The following is a 16,687-nucleotide window of genomic DNA, read 5'->3' on the forward strand; positions in this document are numbered from 1 at the left end:
TACTGAGCACAATAAGAGCTGGAATAGTGCACTAATTACCAAAACTAAGGTACGGACTTAGACAAACTCGAACAAAGCGGGCTATAGCGGAAACGTTATCGACATTACGTTCCTAGCTAGGAACTTAGCTTGCCTCCCTTATAATGAAAAGCTGGAACGATTACCCGTCATGAGTCTCCGAACCTCTGCATCAGACACCATTAAAAGAGCACGAAGACTTGGACAGAATTTGAGGAAAGAGTGGGATGAATGCATTTGGAAGAGGTCTGACATACGCCTCATAAATTACACACGTCACACGTACGCGGTGGTAAATCGAAAGACATGACGGCCGGGAAACCATAGTCGATGCTGCCATGTCAAGACATCTGGTGAGCACACACGTCACAAGACAGCCAGGTGCGCCAACAATGTGAAAGACGACGATCTTTGAGGGTCCTCACAAAACGAGACGGTGACCATAAATCAGCAAAAGGATGTGATTATGGGGACATGGTATTCAACCAGGAGCTGCATGGGCACAGCACGACCAGCAAAAGGAGGAAAGTCATGCGGGGGAATTAAACACGGTTCAATTGTCAGGCCTTTCTTAACTGCTTCTATACTTCACATCGTCCAGGAAGACATGTCGAGGGTTTGAATTTGTGCCCTGCACCTTTCCTATTGGTACCTCCTCCGAGTAGAAATCCTTAGACTTGACGACAATGCTGGCTCTGAGCGCTATAACAGCCAGAGTAGTTCAGCTACCGCCGCAAGTGCATCTGGTACTCAAGGTCCATGAAGCAAGCACCCTCTTTCACCTTCAATTATTTGCATCACAACCAGCCTTTCTTAACCGCAGCGTCTGAAACTGGGAATGTTTTGAGCGTACCTCGTGTCATTCCAAATACTGTAACTTCTTTGTGATTGTAAAACCTTCCAGTCTCAGCTTTTCACAGTTCTGATCTTCTGAACTCCCCACATCCTTCCCAGGAGACCTGCCGTTCCTGTGAAGAGATCAAAGTTCGAAGGTTACCAGAAGATGTGCTTCTCCTTCAAAGTTAGCCACCAGAAGACCCGCCGTCTCTGCGTGGAGATGTCGACTCCTAAGGTTTATCAGAAGACCGGTTTCTCTCTAAAGGTTAGCCGCTAGAAGACGTGCCGTCTCTCTTTTAGGTGCCAACCTGATAATGTTGACAGGCGGTCGTCCCAAGATGGATCGACACAAAAAGATGTAGGGTTGACTTGAGGCTGTCTTCATTTGAGACAGGTCACGGAGGGTGTTCTGGGAGGATCGAGCTCTGCTGGCAGACTGTCCACAAGGGGATACCACTGGGCAGTTGGCTTCCGCGGATTGTCCATGACGGCCAGCCAGTGTTCCCGGCCCACGCCCGCTGCTAAGGTTCCCACGGCGCAGCATCCCATCAATTCGTTCGGTCCAACCCTGCGAAAAAGACACGAAGAAAAAAAAAATTCTTCATAAGAGAGTCTATGAATCCTTGGTTTCCTGTTGTACAGTTCAAACAAAACACGAATATTAGTGGAAGCAATTTTACGATTAAAGGAATGAACGCCTTAGAGACATCAGCGGCACCTGATGTTTCGTTATGGTGCCCCGGAACGCGTCCCCGACTGGTATGTTTGTTGCGTCCTTTAACGCGGTCACTCGGTTTTCACCTGATAACGTCATGAAAGTCTCATGCTGTCGCCTGTCGCGATCCCGATAGTTGCTAAGTGGCGGAAGTGAACGCGGCGACAGGCGCCAGTGCTGTTGCAGGTTGCTCGCTCTCCAGTTTGACAGTCCGCGAAAGCTTCATCAGCCAGGAGTATGGACACCGCGAGGACAGTGACACTCGCGTTCGCTCGCAATTCTTTGCTGGAACTTTTAAGACCAATTGCCGGGATCCCGACATCTGACAGCATATGACACGGCGGCTCCTGTGACGTCTTTTGTTTCCACTTGGGAACGAAAGTCGATGCGCAGCCGGACGCTGAACACACCAGTCGAAGACGCGTTTCAGACACCGTAGCTGACGTCTTTTGTCACCAATGGGCATCCAGACTTCAAGGTTCCATGTTTTGAAGTGGTTTAATAAAACAAAACTTTATGCACTAAAGTAAAAAAAAAAGAAAAGCATTGTCTAAACTTTTGCGCAAAAAAAGAAAAAAAAAACGGACAAGCTTTTTGTTTTTTAAATTGATAAATGCAAAAATGCAAGTAAAATGGTGGAATTAAAAAAAAAGTTGCAAGTGGTGTCTTCTAAGTACACAAACCTTCAGGTTTTTTTGCACCATAAATTTTGATAGATTATGTAAGTCAGTGTATCCGATTCTCCATTGTCGGTACTTCTAAATGATTAGTAAAATGTAAAAGAAAGAAATGCAGTTATGGGAAGTGCGTCAGAAAAAAAAAGACCGCAAATAAAAGAAAAAGTGCTCATGAAGTGGGTTCATTTAAGGCACTTTGACGCCCTGGAACGTGAGGTCGTAATATTCCTGAACTGAACAAACAAGCGATCCTATAAAGCTAAGAGCACTAAACCGAACGAGGCGCTGGACTGCATCATAAAAAAAGAGAAGCAGCCCGAATAAAAAGGTAGACTTAATCAAGTAATGCACGACCTATTCTGGCGGCCTCGCAGACGAGGTAAGGTCAGGGAAAACATTCAAAGCATTTACGGCAAAACGAAATAGCAGTATAAATGTAGAACCAAAATATAACACAGGATAGCAATTGGCGTTTGCAGATAAATTTTATGGGCTTGGAAGTCGATTGTTTAGTTTCGCCTCTGTTTAGTGTTGCTGGTTTCAGAAGCTGTGGTGATTGCGCGTCGCTGTATTATCTACAGCTAACGTACAGTGAAGCTGACTATGCATCCACCAATAATGTTGCGAAACGTCCTCGAAAATTATAGAAGACACAGAGTACGGGTGTTGGGTAATAAGCTTGATATTTTAGCCCACTGAATGCCCACAAAAAGGCATCACAGCGTTGTTGTCGCAGTTATGTTTTGCCTCGACAATCCGCTTCGGTTGGCAGATGGTTTAAAACACCCTGCTCTGTGATATATCCGACCAGAGTGAAACATCATGCTAATTACCACAGCGCACTCTTTTATTGCCCCCCTACGAGAATTCCCTTCGGGTAATGTAGGTGCCCGAATAATAAATAAATAAAAAATACATATAAAAATAAGTTTTTTTTCTATTTTGATGGCACTGATTAGGAAAATATGTTATTCATTTCATACCTCTGCATAGTCAACATAAATACAAAAAATGCAACTCTTCGATTACGCCCAAGTTTACCTTTAGAGTTTATTAAAGTAAACGCCGAAAACCACCAAATTTACATTAAAAATAAACTAACTCTAGGAAATCCCCTCCGAAACTTGCGCAAGAAAGAAACTTCGAGAACACTGAACCCTGTTAGCATTACAAATAAGTGAGATTTTTATGCGGCGGGTCGCCTCGAACTCCTCACCTGTCGTAGTCGACTACCTTGACTGCGAGGTTGACGTCGTCCACGTTCTCGGGCGGCACGTCGAACACGAGAGCCTCGTTGAAGACCGGGTTGAGCGTGGACTTCTTCACGCTCGTTTTCTTCTTCTTGATCCGCTTGCCCTCACACACCAGGATCACCTTGATGTACGGGTCTGCGGGAATACGAAGCCAGGACAGGGTACAGTTCATCAGAGATCTAGTTTTCAGATGTAGGAACACTGAATTCCCTCGCTCAAAAGAGTAAGGAAAATCACTGATTCAAGCGTCGCAGAGACTAAAGAGATTATCTTAGTTTGGCCCCCAAATAAAACCAATGAACTACAAGACCTACACAATTTTGTCGTATGCTGTATTTTGGGGGGGGGGGGGGGGGGGGGATACAGATTTACGTTTTATAGTGTTTTAAGATTAATGCGAGTCGATGTTGGAGCATTTGGAAGTCCCTTTGCTTAATTTTTTTTCAGGGTTGTTTCGCATTAAGCTTGAAGCGTACTTAATTTCACGTCGGGTTTAATTCGTGTCCGTTAAATAAGTTTACAGAGTACTTTCAGAGCATGCAGGAGTTCTAACGCTGCTTCTGCCAAATTAGCTTCGCTAACTTAATGAAATGTTTAAGCTGCGATCACACTGCTAACAGATCACGTAAAAGACACTGTCGAGAGGCGTGTTTTTTCCTCGTATAACACTTCTATCGCACTGGTAAAAAAAACTGTATGCAGACAAGCATACAATTGAATAAAGTAAACGTGTTTCAAAAATTCTCCAGGTTTTTCCGCAGATACTCTGTCATTAGGGAGTTTTAGGGAACCGTTTTTGCACGTCCGATACGGTGCGGAAGCGCGCGCTCAGTGCGTACAAGAGGGCCATTAGGGAGTTTTCGTAGACCGCGTTGCCTCCTCCGCTAAGCGTTTTACAACGAAGAAGTTGCTACTGCGCCTGCGCGCCGATAGCTTTGACTGCGGAGTTTCCGCTAGGGAGCCTTCATGTGCGCTTTGCTAGGGTGATGCCACCCTTTGTAATGCCACTCGCCGACAAACCAGCAGCCATTTTGTTCCTCGGCGATAATCCGTGGGGCTTATAACCCTCCCGGAAACAAGCACCTTATCTCAGAAGTTCGGAGCAGCGTTGTGGAACCCACGGAAGGAGGATTAGCATTTTCCCCCTCGGATATGATTACCGATGGACACAAAGGCCACCTTCCGGCGCACGGGGAAACAATGAGAGAAACAAAATGGCGGTAGAAGAGGGTGTGGGAAAGGGAAACAGGCAGTTGGCATCACTCTATGTGAAGCGCACATGAAGGCACTCTAGTTTCCACTATCGTAGCGGGTTGCGGAGGGCCTTGCGGGACAGCGAAAACGATCTATGAAAACTCCCTATTGTGTACCGCATCGGACGTACAAAAACGGTTCCCGAAAACTCCCTATTACGCCTGGAGCGAACTCCGTGCCTTTTGAATGATGTACGGGCTGTGTGACTGCAGCAAATTGGTCGCCACTTCCGCAGGTTCGCTTGTGGTAGGCGTGAACGGATGCGTAAGCTTACCTTTATGTCAGTAGGCACGTGTAACTGCCTTTCACGTCAATATATATCCACTCTGGAGCTGCATGTCGCATTGCCCATTGTGATATACATCGATACACAGACGCAGATACAGACGCACACTGACACGCACATAAACACACAAACACACGCAGTCTCGCGCGCGCAAATGCATACGAAAAGATCTGCTCCACTCCGAGGACATCGTGCGACAGTAATATAGTAATTTCCAAATGAACGGCGATGTTTTTTTTAGAGGATTTTTACATACAATAAAAATAGGAATTGATGACGGTAACATTACTCGCGAAAGTTTCGGCTAAGGTGATGACAACATATACATTGTCCGCGTACGTACGGCTTCTACCACATGTTACCAGCTCCGAAGTAATGCGAAGAATAGTAACATTCGAAGCCCAAAAGGTGAACGGCACCATAACGACATAGTCTGCGACTTGACCTTTCTGAAACCGAAGTGACAGAAGAAAAAGAAGAAAAATATATATATAAAGACATCCGGGTGGCGCCACCGACAGGATTATTTTGTGGCTGCGGTTGTTCCTTTCTTTGCGAAACAACAGGCCAGGTCTGTCTTCCTCTTGTTGGCATTGGGCAACGTCCTTTCTGGTCTTTCCCCTCGCAAGGTGTCCAGATGGCGCGTTCCTTTTTGTTTTTTCATCCCCGTTTAGCTGGGACACGACAGTAGCCGAGCGTCAAGGTAGAAAACCTCCGAACCGGCGATTCCGTATGTACGACGTTCTCCCCGTTATAGCCATCGTGATGTGTGTATAAACCTTTTGTTTTCTCACATATCCCACGAGTGTGACTGTATCCGGCTAAAGTGCCCGTTCCGCACACAGCAGCACGAATCTCAAGACAACAGACTCTTGTTGTGCAATATCGTTGTTGGATCTACGGGACTTTCCTGCGGTACTTCCTGTGCCCCCCCCCCCCCCCCCCCCCCCAACCATTTTTCTCCTCTTTTGCCGATCCACAATCCTTCTTCATATCTCCGTTTACCTTATGACGAACCACAGCGGAGTCTAGGAGCAAATTTGTACGGTATATCCTTACAAGTTATTAAATTACTTGTAGTCGATTGCTTTTTCTAGTAATCTGATGGTCCTTTGAATGCATTCATTATGAAGTAATCGCCAGAGTAGACGGATTACTTTTGGAAGAACTAAACTTACTTCCAACCGTTGCTATTTTCCCCTCCCCATCCCCACGGTAGTACTCTTTGTGCAGGATTTGCTGCCAAGGAGTTCTTAAGAAGATAAGTGGTTTTTAGTTCGAAGATTTTAACCCAACGAAAGACCGGTTTTCAAACCGACAGAAGAATCTGTTGGATTGAAAATCTAAAGTAACTGAAAAAAAAATAACGGTTGGTTTTTCAAGCAACGATCAATTACTTCTCAAGTAATCGAGTAATCTAATTGAATACATTTTATCCGAAAGTACTCGTAATTGTGATCGATTGTGTTTTTTTTTTTTTCGAGTGACACGTACAAGACTGACTCTTCCCCCGCCGACCCAGCGCTATAAACGAAGCACGTTAAGAAAAAAAAACAAAAAACAAAAAAACGCGTGAAGCTATTAAGTTGTGCCTTGCGTTTTCTAAGCTGTGTGTACCTGCCCGGTTATCGTATAGAATCGTTCACTTAAACTGGGCTGTGATATTAACAGACAAATTGACGGTGGCAGGAGCACCGAGGGGTCCCGTCGACGAGAACACTGTAGCTGACGTCTCCGACAAAGCACCGACCGGAGCCGTCAACCGCTCCCCCGGCTGAGACCTCGTCAAGTAAGAAGTAACGAGTCACGTCCGACGACAAATGGGGCTGACGCGAAGATCAGAGACCTTGAGACGACTCGCGAGTCCCTGGGGAACTTCCTAAAAGACTGAAGGTCTTTCTTGGTTTTTTTGCTTGTTTTCTTGGTTTTTGCTTTCTAAGGTCACACCATTGGGATTGACTGCTAACAAGGAGCTGGAAGGTTCGTGTTTGTATAATCATTGATCAATTTAACATCGGCAGTTGTTTATGGCTCAAGATTGGCATACCAGAAATAGAAAGAAAAAGAGGCAGAAAGAAAATAAATTACTCTTTTGGGGAGAGATTGGCAGCTTGGCATACTAGTGCGAGCAAGTGTGACAAATTCAGGGTGGCGAATAAGGACGCCGGCAAGAGGTTTTCTTTAATCGCGTTGTTATACCTGTTGAAGTGTTGTGTGTTTACCATTTAGGTGTAAAGTATGCAAGGTTTTAACAGAAGCTGGAGGTGTAAGACATTGTGAATTCTGCAGAGGTTATTGTCAATAAGCTGGACGGTTTATGTTTTTGTAATTATCACGTAAATTACCACTAGGAGCAAGACACGGTTTAAGATTGACATGCCAGTTATGCGAACAAGTGGATACGAAGTAGGAAGCGAATAAGGATTGTTTCAAGATGTTTTTCTTTTCTCTCAAGTGCGTTTTTACGCCTGTTAAATTGATGTTTAAGCTCTAGGTTTCAAAGATTAAACTTCAAAATATAATTTTTAGGTTTACGTTAATCCCCATGCTAAATATCATTATGTCAAAAAGCTGAACGGTTAATTTTATAGCGATGATGAGTTAAAATTTGGAGCTATATAAATGACTTGGAATTGTCACTACATCCAGTTAAGCCAACACGTTTTTAAGAGGTGGGTGGTGAATAAGACTCCTGAAAAATATTTTCAGCGCGTTGTAATACCTTTGGAATTACCGTAGGTAGACGTTTCTGGACAACTTTTAGGTTTAATTTTAAATTCATATGTACAAACCGTCGTCAAAATCTTTACCTAATCACAAATAGTGTGATATTTGTTTGTTTTAAGGTATAAAACATGCTGTTATGCAAATGTCTTGACCACAGCAAGGAAACAAAATGAGGCACACCATTTTAGGACCTTAAGCGAGCTGGCTTACCAGTTTTACTGCATTAGCTCCTTCAAATAAATCATATTTTGCCAAAGAAAAGGAGTTCAAGTTTAACAAAAGATAGATGTGGTAGCAAAAAAATCGCATTTGTGGCTGTATTTTTATTTTTTTATTAAGGTTGTTTCTTTTCCTCTTCAGTGAACCTTTATGGTTGGGCAAGTGAGTGCATGTTACAAACCTTAAATAATACGCAAAAAATGGAAACCCAATTGAAACATTGTACGTGCATCATTCCTTAATGTTGTTGTCTTTCCAGTTTCTAAACTGTACGTTCCAGCTTCCAGGAAACAAAGCAAAAACTAGCACTTACTTTAGCAGTACAGATACATTATGTTGTATTGTATACAACGAAGGTTGAGTTGTCACTCATCCTTCGTTTCCCATCAACCTTACTTTAGTTCCGGCTAGATTCACATAAACTAAGAACCTAATCCAAATTTGGTAGTACACTACGATTCTCCAATCAAATTTCGCAACCTATTTTATGTTCTCAAAAGGAAATTGCAGGCATAATAGAGACCGATTGGGTACTCATCCCAGGATGTTTCTCCAGACCTGTGAATTTCCGAGCTAGTAGATATATTCCATTCAAACTAAACACAAGCATTTAAACTCAAAACGAACCTTTCCGCTCACTGTAGCAGCTACCAGAATTTGTCCGCAGAGAAGGCTATCCGGATTGAAGCTGAACGCCTCAACGCTTCGTAATTGCTCAACGCACTAAAGAAAAAAAAAAAAAGAACTAACGACTTTCGAGCTGTAACTTGGTTTGCAAGTAGTACTAGTGACTCCAGATATAGTCGCTTTAGCGCACGCCGTTCCGCGTAATGTTCCTCCGAAATCCCGCTTTTATGACTGGCGTTTTTAATCTAATAAGAGCGTGGTCGAGGCGTCTGGTTTCGGTGTGGAAATCGTACTCTAGATAAAAGCAAAACACAATAAGCGGCATGAGTGCTAGCTTTATATGCAAACAACCGGCCGTTGAACTTGCTACAGTGAATTGTTTTCTCCCTTGCGCCATATCTTCAGAGATGAGATGTTTCATTTTTTTTTATATAATAACAAAAAGAAAGTCGAGATGAGTTGATTTATGTTCACGCCTATAGAATCACGCAACAGCCTAAAGCCGCAGTCAAACTGCTCAGACATCATAAAATGAGACACGGAGTTCTCTGCAGATAGTTTTGACAGAAGTATTTGGAATATACACGAGAATGATTTCTTCATGCGTGTGTTTGTTTCGAACATTTCCGTTGACATGGTCTTGTGCTGCCAGTGTGAAAGGACCCGGCATACGAGTTAGTAAACACACCTCGAACCATGTCTGCAGTCTGGATTTTGTATGATGTATTATCAGTGCAAGATCGGCTGAATAAACACGCGGTGTGGCTTATCTTTTTTACGCCTCTCAAGCTTCGTGATTCGTTCTTAGGCGTTCTTATCGGGAGATACGATATTCTCATTGGCTACGGAGCGAGGAGGAGATGCATGGGAGTCGACACGCCCCGCGTTTCTTGAGATGTCTGTGACTATATATACCTTCGAAGATCGTCTCACATCTCGATAAACAATTTCGTCGCAATTTTGATTGCTTCCCCCGGTGGAGTTACTCTCTCGACCACGGTTAGTCAGAGTGTGGGAGTGTGTGGCATTGGGTGTACAATCAGAGCACTCTAACGGCGAGGCGCGCCACTGCAAACATAGAGTGAAGGTTAAGGATGTGCTGCAGTTGCGCTCCGCCAGGCCGTGATAGAGTGCTCCGATAGAATACCCCATGTCACGGGCTCCTGTGTTCCCGTGAAACTTTGATAAGATAGTCCATGTGTAAATCACTTTTAGTAGTTTCAAACGATTTATATTATGGGGAGTGGATACGAAGTATATGCGAGGAGGTAGCGGGAAGGGTAATGGGGGAAAAGGGCGACATGTTGTTTTAGTAACGAACCTCTTTCCTATGAGATGACTAACATTTGAAATGTTCTGTGAGTGATAAAACTTGAACCGAAGAATTAACCGCGAAAACGTCGACAGTATTTATGGGAACGTCTAGTAAAGCGTCGGTGAAATGCCGTCGCAACTTTAAAACGAAGTCGCTGGTACACGCAGAATCATCTTTAGTTGTTGTAAACAGAAAGACCAATAAAATTTCAGCAAAAACCAGTGAGAACGCGAAAAAAAAAAAAGATTGCGAAGCAAGACGCATGTAACGCGCCCTGCATTTCATAAGTCGCCAGTGACTATTATAATAAGGTGTTAGCATACGAGTATATACTTCATTTTACTTGAAGACCGACCGCGGCTGACGCTATGACTAGAATGAACCAATCAAGTAGCGTAAAAAGTGCATCTTTATGTCCCTCATTGCCTTTGTGCGTTTGCTGTCACCGATTAAACCAAGCACACACAGTTATTGCACCGCGACCCTGCATTTTTGTTTCCCTCTGAGTGACTGATTTAGCTGAAACCAGTCTTGTACACGTTACTAAAAAAAAGTAATCGATTACAATTACTATTACTCTTGGCTAAAAAGTATTCGATTAGATTACTTGATTACTCGACGGCAAAAGTAATTGGACATTACTTAAAGAAGTAATCATTACTTTTCCGATTACTTTATTGTGTGAAGACACATCTTTAGCGCTCATAACAATGAACTACTTCCAACCTATATTTCACATTTGCACAAGTATTGGAGAAGAAAAAACGGGTTCCCTCTTTGTGGTCGTCGCACCTTCACAATGCGGACGCAAGCATAGAAATCGTTTGAAGACGTTTAATGATTTGGGCGTTCGCCAGTGTGTGTGTGTGGGGGGGGGGGGGGGGGGGGGGGGGAGCGGAGGGGGTTCTACATTTTGTTAAGCTTGAGCAAGGGTTGTCGCTCAAAGTTTGCGTCGCTCAAGTTTGCGTCACTCATTTTATTATTCATATGTGGATGAGCTCGCATGTTATATAAAAGAGCAGCAGCTCCAGGATTTGAAACGGATCATGTGTAGTATCCATTAGCGGAAGAGATCGCCCCGACCACTTCTCAACTCGAAACATTGCTTGTCACAAAGACCACGTAGGGGAAATGGGGAAATATTTCAACTGCCTTTGTTATATTTTGCATCAGCTTTAGGCATTCTTCGGTTCTAGTTCTCCTACGGGTTGCGAGTAGGTACCCTAAGCAGGATTTTTTTAATTTTTTTTGTTTTGTTTCTTTGTGTGTGTGCGGGAGGGGGCTAGTTTGAACGAAGGACTCACAAAGGTACATTCTGCTTCTTCAAACTTCGCCCTGAATGGCCTTTGTCACGCACTGTGGCTTCCCTGGGGCTTCCCACTCCCAGTCCCAGCTCGAAAAAAAAAAAAACCGGACATTCCACAGAAACTGTACATAGAACGATATTGACCTCGTTTTCTACAGCTCCGCAAAAATCTTTTTTTTTTCGTTAAAAAAAAAAATATATATATATATATATTTGTCATTTCATAAAAAAAAGGCGTGTGCCGAGGGGGGGGGGGGGGGGGGTCCCCGTGGACAAATTGTAACGGTTACAAGTAATTTTATTACTTCAAAAAGTAATCAGATTACTCTTGTGATTACTGCCCAGTAAAAGTAATCGACTGATTACAAAATTACTCCAAAAATTAATCGATTACAAGTAATTTGATTACTTGTAATGCGTACGGTACAAGTCTGGCTGAAACCCACGAAGACAACAAGCGCCATGAAGACACACGTTTGGCGCTTTGTGATTGGCTACCGTCGGATAGTGGAGTCGAGCTCCGGTCAGACTCGATTAAACACGTAGACTGCGTAGGAAGAGAGGAACCGAACATAATAGTAATCGGTCTCATTTGTGCTTCGAAGAATGCAGGCACCAATCCCCGGCCTTCGAGCAAAGTAATGCGGAGTGCGAGTTGTTTCCTTCTGGGGCAGGAGTTACGGTGACGTCAGAAAGACACCGAGCTCCGATTTTTTCTCATTGAAGGATAGTGGATAGACCACAAAGCAAGCTGCCTTGATGTCTACCCACTATCCTTCGTTTAAAACCAATCAGAGATCGGCGTTCTGACGCCACCACAACCCCTCAAAAGAAGCAGAGGAACTTGCGCTCCTCATACATTGATATGAGGTGTCAGAACAAACTGACCGGAAGATCCGCTGATGTCCATAGGCTTGAGGTTTCTGGCCTTGATGACGGTGACGGTGAGCCTTCCGGCGGTCGGCAGGTAACACAGCGACAGCATCACTTCGCCCAGCTTGTCGACTTTGTCCTGAGTGCACAAAGTGAGAGACAAGGTTGCACTGTCAGGAGGCGGATGGCGTGACCGAAAGCCCAAGGGTAATATAGAATGCAGCCGCCGCGATGTCCCTAAACGGAGACGTCAATATGTCTTCGTGGACGCCTGTCATCGTCAGGTATACCGCCCTGGCTTCAAGGACGGGGTTGACGCCGCCTGCGTTAAAATCGGTGGGGCAACGATTTTCTGACTTTGCTTGCGAAGTGCGACTTGCTAAAGTTGTAAGGTACGAGGTTTTTTTTCTCTCTGTTTTAATAAAAAGGATTAATATTCTGGTGAATCTTTTTTTTTTCTAATATACACGGAATGTAGGTATATGATATAATATCTCCTCCACATAACCATCGCACAGGTTAAGGCAGTTAATATGGTGTGGCACAAGCTTCTGGATCTCCCCAAAACAATGTCATTTTCATGATATTGTGAAGAAATGCCTCGATTATCAGTCATTCCTACGCAAGTTCACCAGACCTCTTTATCATTAAAAACGTCTCTCCGTCCTTCCCGATGCTTCATGCAGTTTTCTCTGTGCATATTACACACCTGTGGCGAGTGACGTTCTTACTGAATGACTAAAAAAAGCCCTGGAAGCACCCCTGTTTGGGGAAGGCATCGAAAATATTCTGCCACGCCATAACTGTTTAAATCTGTGCAGTGATTAAGTGGAAAAGTGGCTAGAGTATATGCCTGCATTTTGTGAATAGTAAAATAGTTTTCATCGCTCTTATTTTCTTTAACTAGTTCATTGGAAGTTGAAAAAAAAATTAACAGCTCTCGTAATTATGTTGCGTGTATGTTTGGACAGCGAGAAGCTAGTTGTTCAGCCCTGAACAACTCGTGTTCTGAACTCGTGTTCAGCCAGGAACTCGTGTTCAACCTTTTTTGCGCGATGATTTTTTTTTTGTAAACCTGAATGCGAGCACTTTTTTTATAGAAAGCACCTTGATGGGAAAACAGTAAATAACAAATCTTTTCGGGAATATTTTCGGGAAAAGGTTTTATTTAAATTACAATAGTAAAACTTGATGATTTAAATTACGATTTGATTCACTTCTTATATCACGAATTATATCATGCCGACTTCGATTCTCTATCCTGGTAGAAACCACATGAGGGTGCCACCGATACATCAGGCATCAGTTCTCGACTTGCGAATGGCCAGGAAATAGGTGGAAGAACCCGCCCTACATTCGTGCAGCCAATGGAGTTCCCTTATTTTCATACCGGCCACCAAAATTAATGGCAGAACTCTTTCTTTATGCAACTCGGCGTGAAACGAGTACCTTCGCTTTCTTGTGGTGGACTCAGAAAACACTCTGTCTTCGAATGCATTTACTACAAGGTGGCCGTCAGTGGTCCGAGTCGTTTTCCAAGAGCGAGTCCTCCTAGAATGCGAAACTAGTTCCGGAACGATTGGCTCAGCGTTCCCATAAATGGATAGGTAAATAATAAGAGTAAGGTCTAATTTGTGAAACCTTCTGATCAAATGTGTCGGACCATTTAAACTAAGTTGCTGTATCAAGCGGGCTGATGACGGAACCAGAAAAAAAATAAGTTCTAGAATGGGAGTTACTTCTCATCCGTGTCAGTTCTTCCTCCAGTGTATCAGGCCGTTTAAAGTAAGTTATCATGTCAAGCTGCCTGATGCATTTTATTAGGCTAATGTGCGATCTCACCACGGATTATACCGGCAACAAATAAAAAGGTTTATAATGGAATTTACATAAAAGCATTAAGAACGCTACATCAAAAATATTAGACCGCGTAAAAGAAGCTCCTATTCCAATCTGAGCAATGCCTTCTATTAAGATATCGTGAAAATCTTCGGTGGATGCGTAAAGCTAAAATTGAGAGTCTCTGCCTTAAATTCAGAATTTGTTATTAGTCTCTTAATTCAAGTGTTCGCAGTCTTTGCGTATCGAAAAATCTACTCCGGTACTTCCATTTTTTTTTTCTCTTTGGTCATCTAGTAATCTTCGCATCTAACAAATTTTGCATTCATTCATTTGAACATTTTGTTTCATAGATCATCGTGAACATGGGATGACGCAAAAATAACGATCTATTAGTGGTAATGAAGAAAATGTAGAAACAAATAAAGTGACTTTCGCCTGAAATATAGTGCCACTCGTGTCGCCTACACAACTCGTGGCCGATGAAAAAAAAATTTAAAAAATCCGCCTGGTCCGGCATTTGGTGCCACACCTTTTCCAGTACAAATAAACTTATTAATTGAAAATGCCTGGATTAGAATTCACAGAAGATTTTGCTGATGACTTTAATACTTCAAAATTTAACTTATTGAAACAATGTAGGCTTATTCATGAAGTTATCCAATACCATATCTGTAAAAAAAAAAAAAAACATTAAAAAAACAGCTCTGGAATGCGCAGAATGAAATACCCGCCAAATGGTTTCACCATTCTCTGCATTTCAGAATACCTTTTTCTTCCAGAATATTTTTTTATGTAGCTCTTTAATAATTTGTTAAAGAATAATGCCTGTACTAACCCGTCTTTCAGCTACCACATTATGAAAGACCGTACGGCGGGATTCAGACGACCATGAAATAGATTAGTCTCCACGTGTCCGAATAATCCCCTTTTTATAACTTAACACGCATCACCAGGGCTGGGATCTGACTCACTTTTAGAAATTAGAATTGACATTAATGTTCAAGTTTTCCCGAGTCGCGGCAAGCTACCATCTGAAATTTCAAGGTTTACAAAGTATTGTTAATGGAATCAGACAAGATTACCCCACTAAGTAAAAAGTGAATTTTTTTTTCTAAATTATGGAAATGCGGTATTATTTCGGCCGAGAAAGGACGGCGCTCTCTTTCTAATTCCTCCAAAAAAGCACTTAGTCTCTTCTCTAGGGGTGCCTGAAAGCTCTAATGGAGTCTCGGTTTGGCCGAAAACAAAGGCTCAACATTACGAACAACCTTGAAAAGCTGCAGTTACAACAGGAACATTAGCGTTTAAAACTATATCCAACCTCATTATTTGCTTTATTTTCTGTATTTTATCCTTCGGACTTGATCCCCTAGACTCCCCAAGATTCAGTCTGACGAACGAGAAGGCCGGGCAGCATCGAGAACCCCGCGGTTAAAATGTATGATGCTCTTCTTAACTTCGTTTTAGTGAAATGAGATGGTAAAGGATGGGATCCAAAGCGTATTGTGCTTGAGAGCTTAGGAGATTATGAATGATGAACATCTGTTATGCCTTTCTTAATCGAAAAAGTATTATGACCTGAACGAAACAATGGTATGAAGTGGTAACTTTTTTTTTCTGCTTAAGATCTGGCTTTTGCGCAACCGCAGGGCCCACTGCAGCCGACGCTACGGCCCTACGCAGTCGATCAAACGGCGGAAAAAGCGCATCGTCATGATGCGCTCGCTGTCTTTGCGCAGCGTTGGTTGCGGTCAGGTTTAATGTGAAACGAAGTGTATAGCCACTGGTTTTGTCTAATACAAAGATCTGTCCGACCTCGTTCGCATAATTGCACTAGTGCTTGCAACGCTGATACGTTCTTTTTCTACACCTTAAAGTGTTCAGTCACTACAGTCTTACAAAGCGTTTTCTGCACTTGACGTTTGGGATCAGCTAATTATTCTTTGCGTCATTACCCACTACAGCTGAAAAATTAAAAAAAAATGAATGGTTGAATTGAGTTTAATGCTAATTGAGAATCGTCCGCTGGCACTTCCCAGTTGAAAGGCACTAATAGGCGTCGTGTCAGGTCAACGCTGGAGCCATGCGACTTTGAGCACTAGATACTGTCAAGGGTGTCCATCGGTCGTTCTAAACCAACCATAAATTTACGAATCCCCAAAAGATAACTAATTTGGCACGAAGTATATACACAAAAAAAAAAAAAATTCGCCAGAGACACAAAGCATTCCTACATGCAGCGCATTCCTACAAACAGCGTGCCACCTCCTCCTTTTTCACACGGCACTCCAGCGGTGACATCACACTCCCCCACTGCGCAGGCGCTGCGAACTGTGCCGGCTTCACGACGGCTTCCATGACGAAGCATCTGCGTTGTGCGCTTTTCTTAGTGTCGTATGTCTGAGGCGCGTCCACTTTGACCTGGAGCGCCCCCACGCCTTCCGCGACGTGGCATCTGCATCGCTGTGCTTTTCTTTGTGTTTTATTTCTGAGCTGCGTCCTCTTTGAGCTTAGGCGACACGTGCTTGATGACATTTTTATGACCATTTTTAGGGCACAACGCCGACGTCTTTTCGCGTAATGGGACAAGTAAGGCTTTCCCCTTAAAAGAAGTATTCCTATATAGAGTCGACCTCACCGCATGTTTTCTAATACGGTTCGGTTTTGATTTTGCATATTCTAAATAATTGCATGTTCAACTTATTACCAATTAAAACAGAACAGTAGGAATGCGCGGG

General features: G+C 43.2%; 1 protein-coding gene across 1 annotated transcript in view; it reads right to left on the bottom strand.

The window, feature by feature from the left end:
- Positions 1-1,127: 1,127 nt before the first annotated feature.
- LOC8040247 (synaptotagmin-10) overlaps positions 1,128-16,687 on the bottom strand; it is a 90,897-nt gene continuing 75,337 nt past the window's right edge. Inside the window, exons 6-8 of the mRNA XM_029980816.3 lie at positions 12,123-12,246; positions 3,464-3,635; positions 1,128-1,423 (exon numbers count right to left, since the gene is read on the bottom strand). Of these exons, the coding sequence (XP_029836676.1) occupies positions 1,237-1,423; positions 3,464-3,635; positions 12,123-12,246 (483 nt within the window). The 3' untranslated portion in view covers positions 1,128-1,236. The remainder of the gene's footprint in view (positions 1,424-3,463; positions 3,636-12,122; positions 12,247-16,687) is intronic.

Source organism: Ixodes scapularis, unplaced genomic scaffold (assembly GCF_016920785.2).
Source record: "Ixodes scapularis isolate PalLabHiFi unplaced genomic scaffold, ASM1692078v2 PGA_scaffold4__175_contigs__length_147842914, whole genome shotgun sequence".
In the NCBI taxonomy this organism is placed as follows: Eukaryota; Metazoa; Arthropoda; class Arachnida; order Ixodida; family Ixodidae; genus Ixodes; species Ixodes scapularis.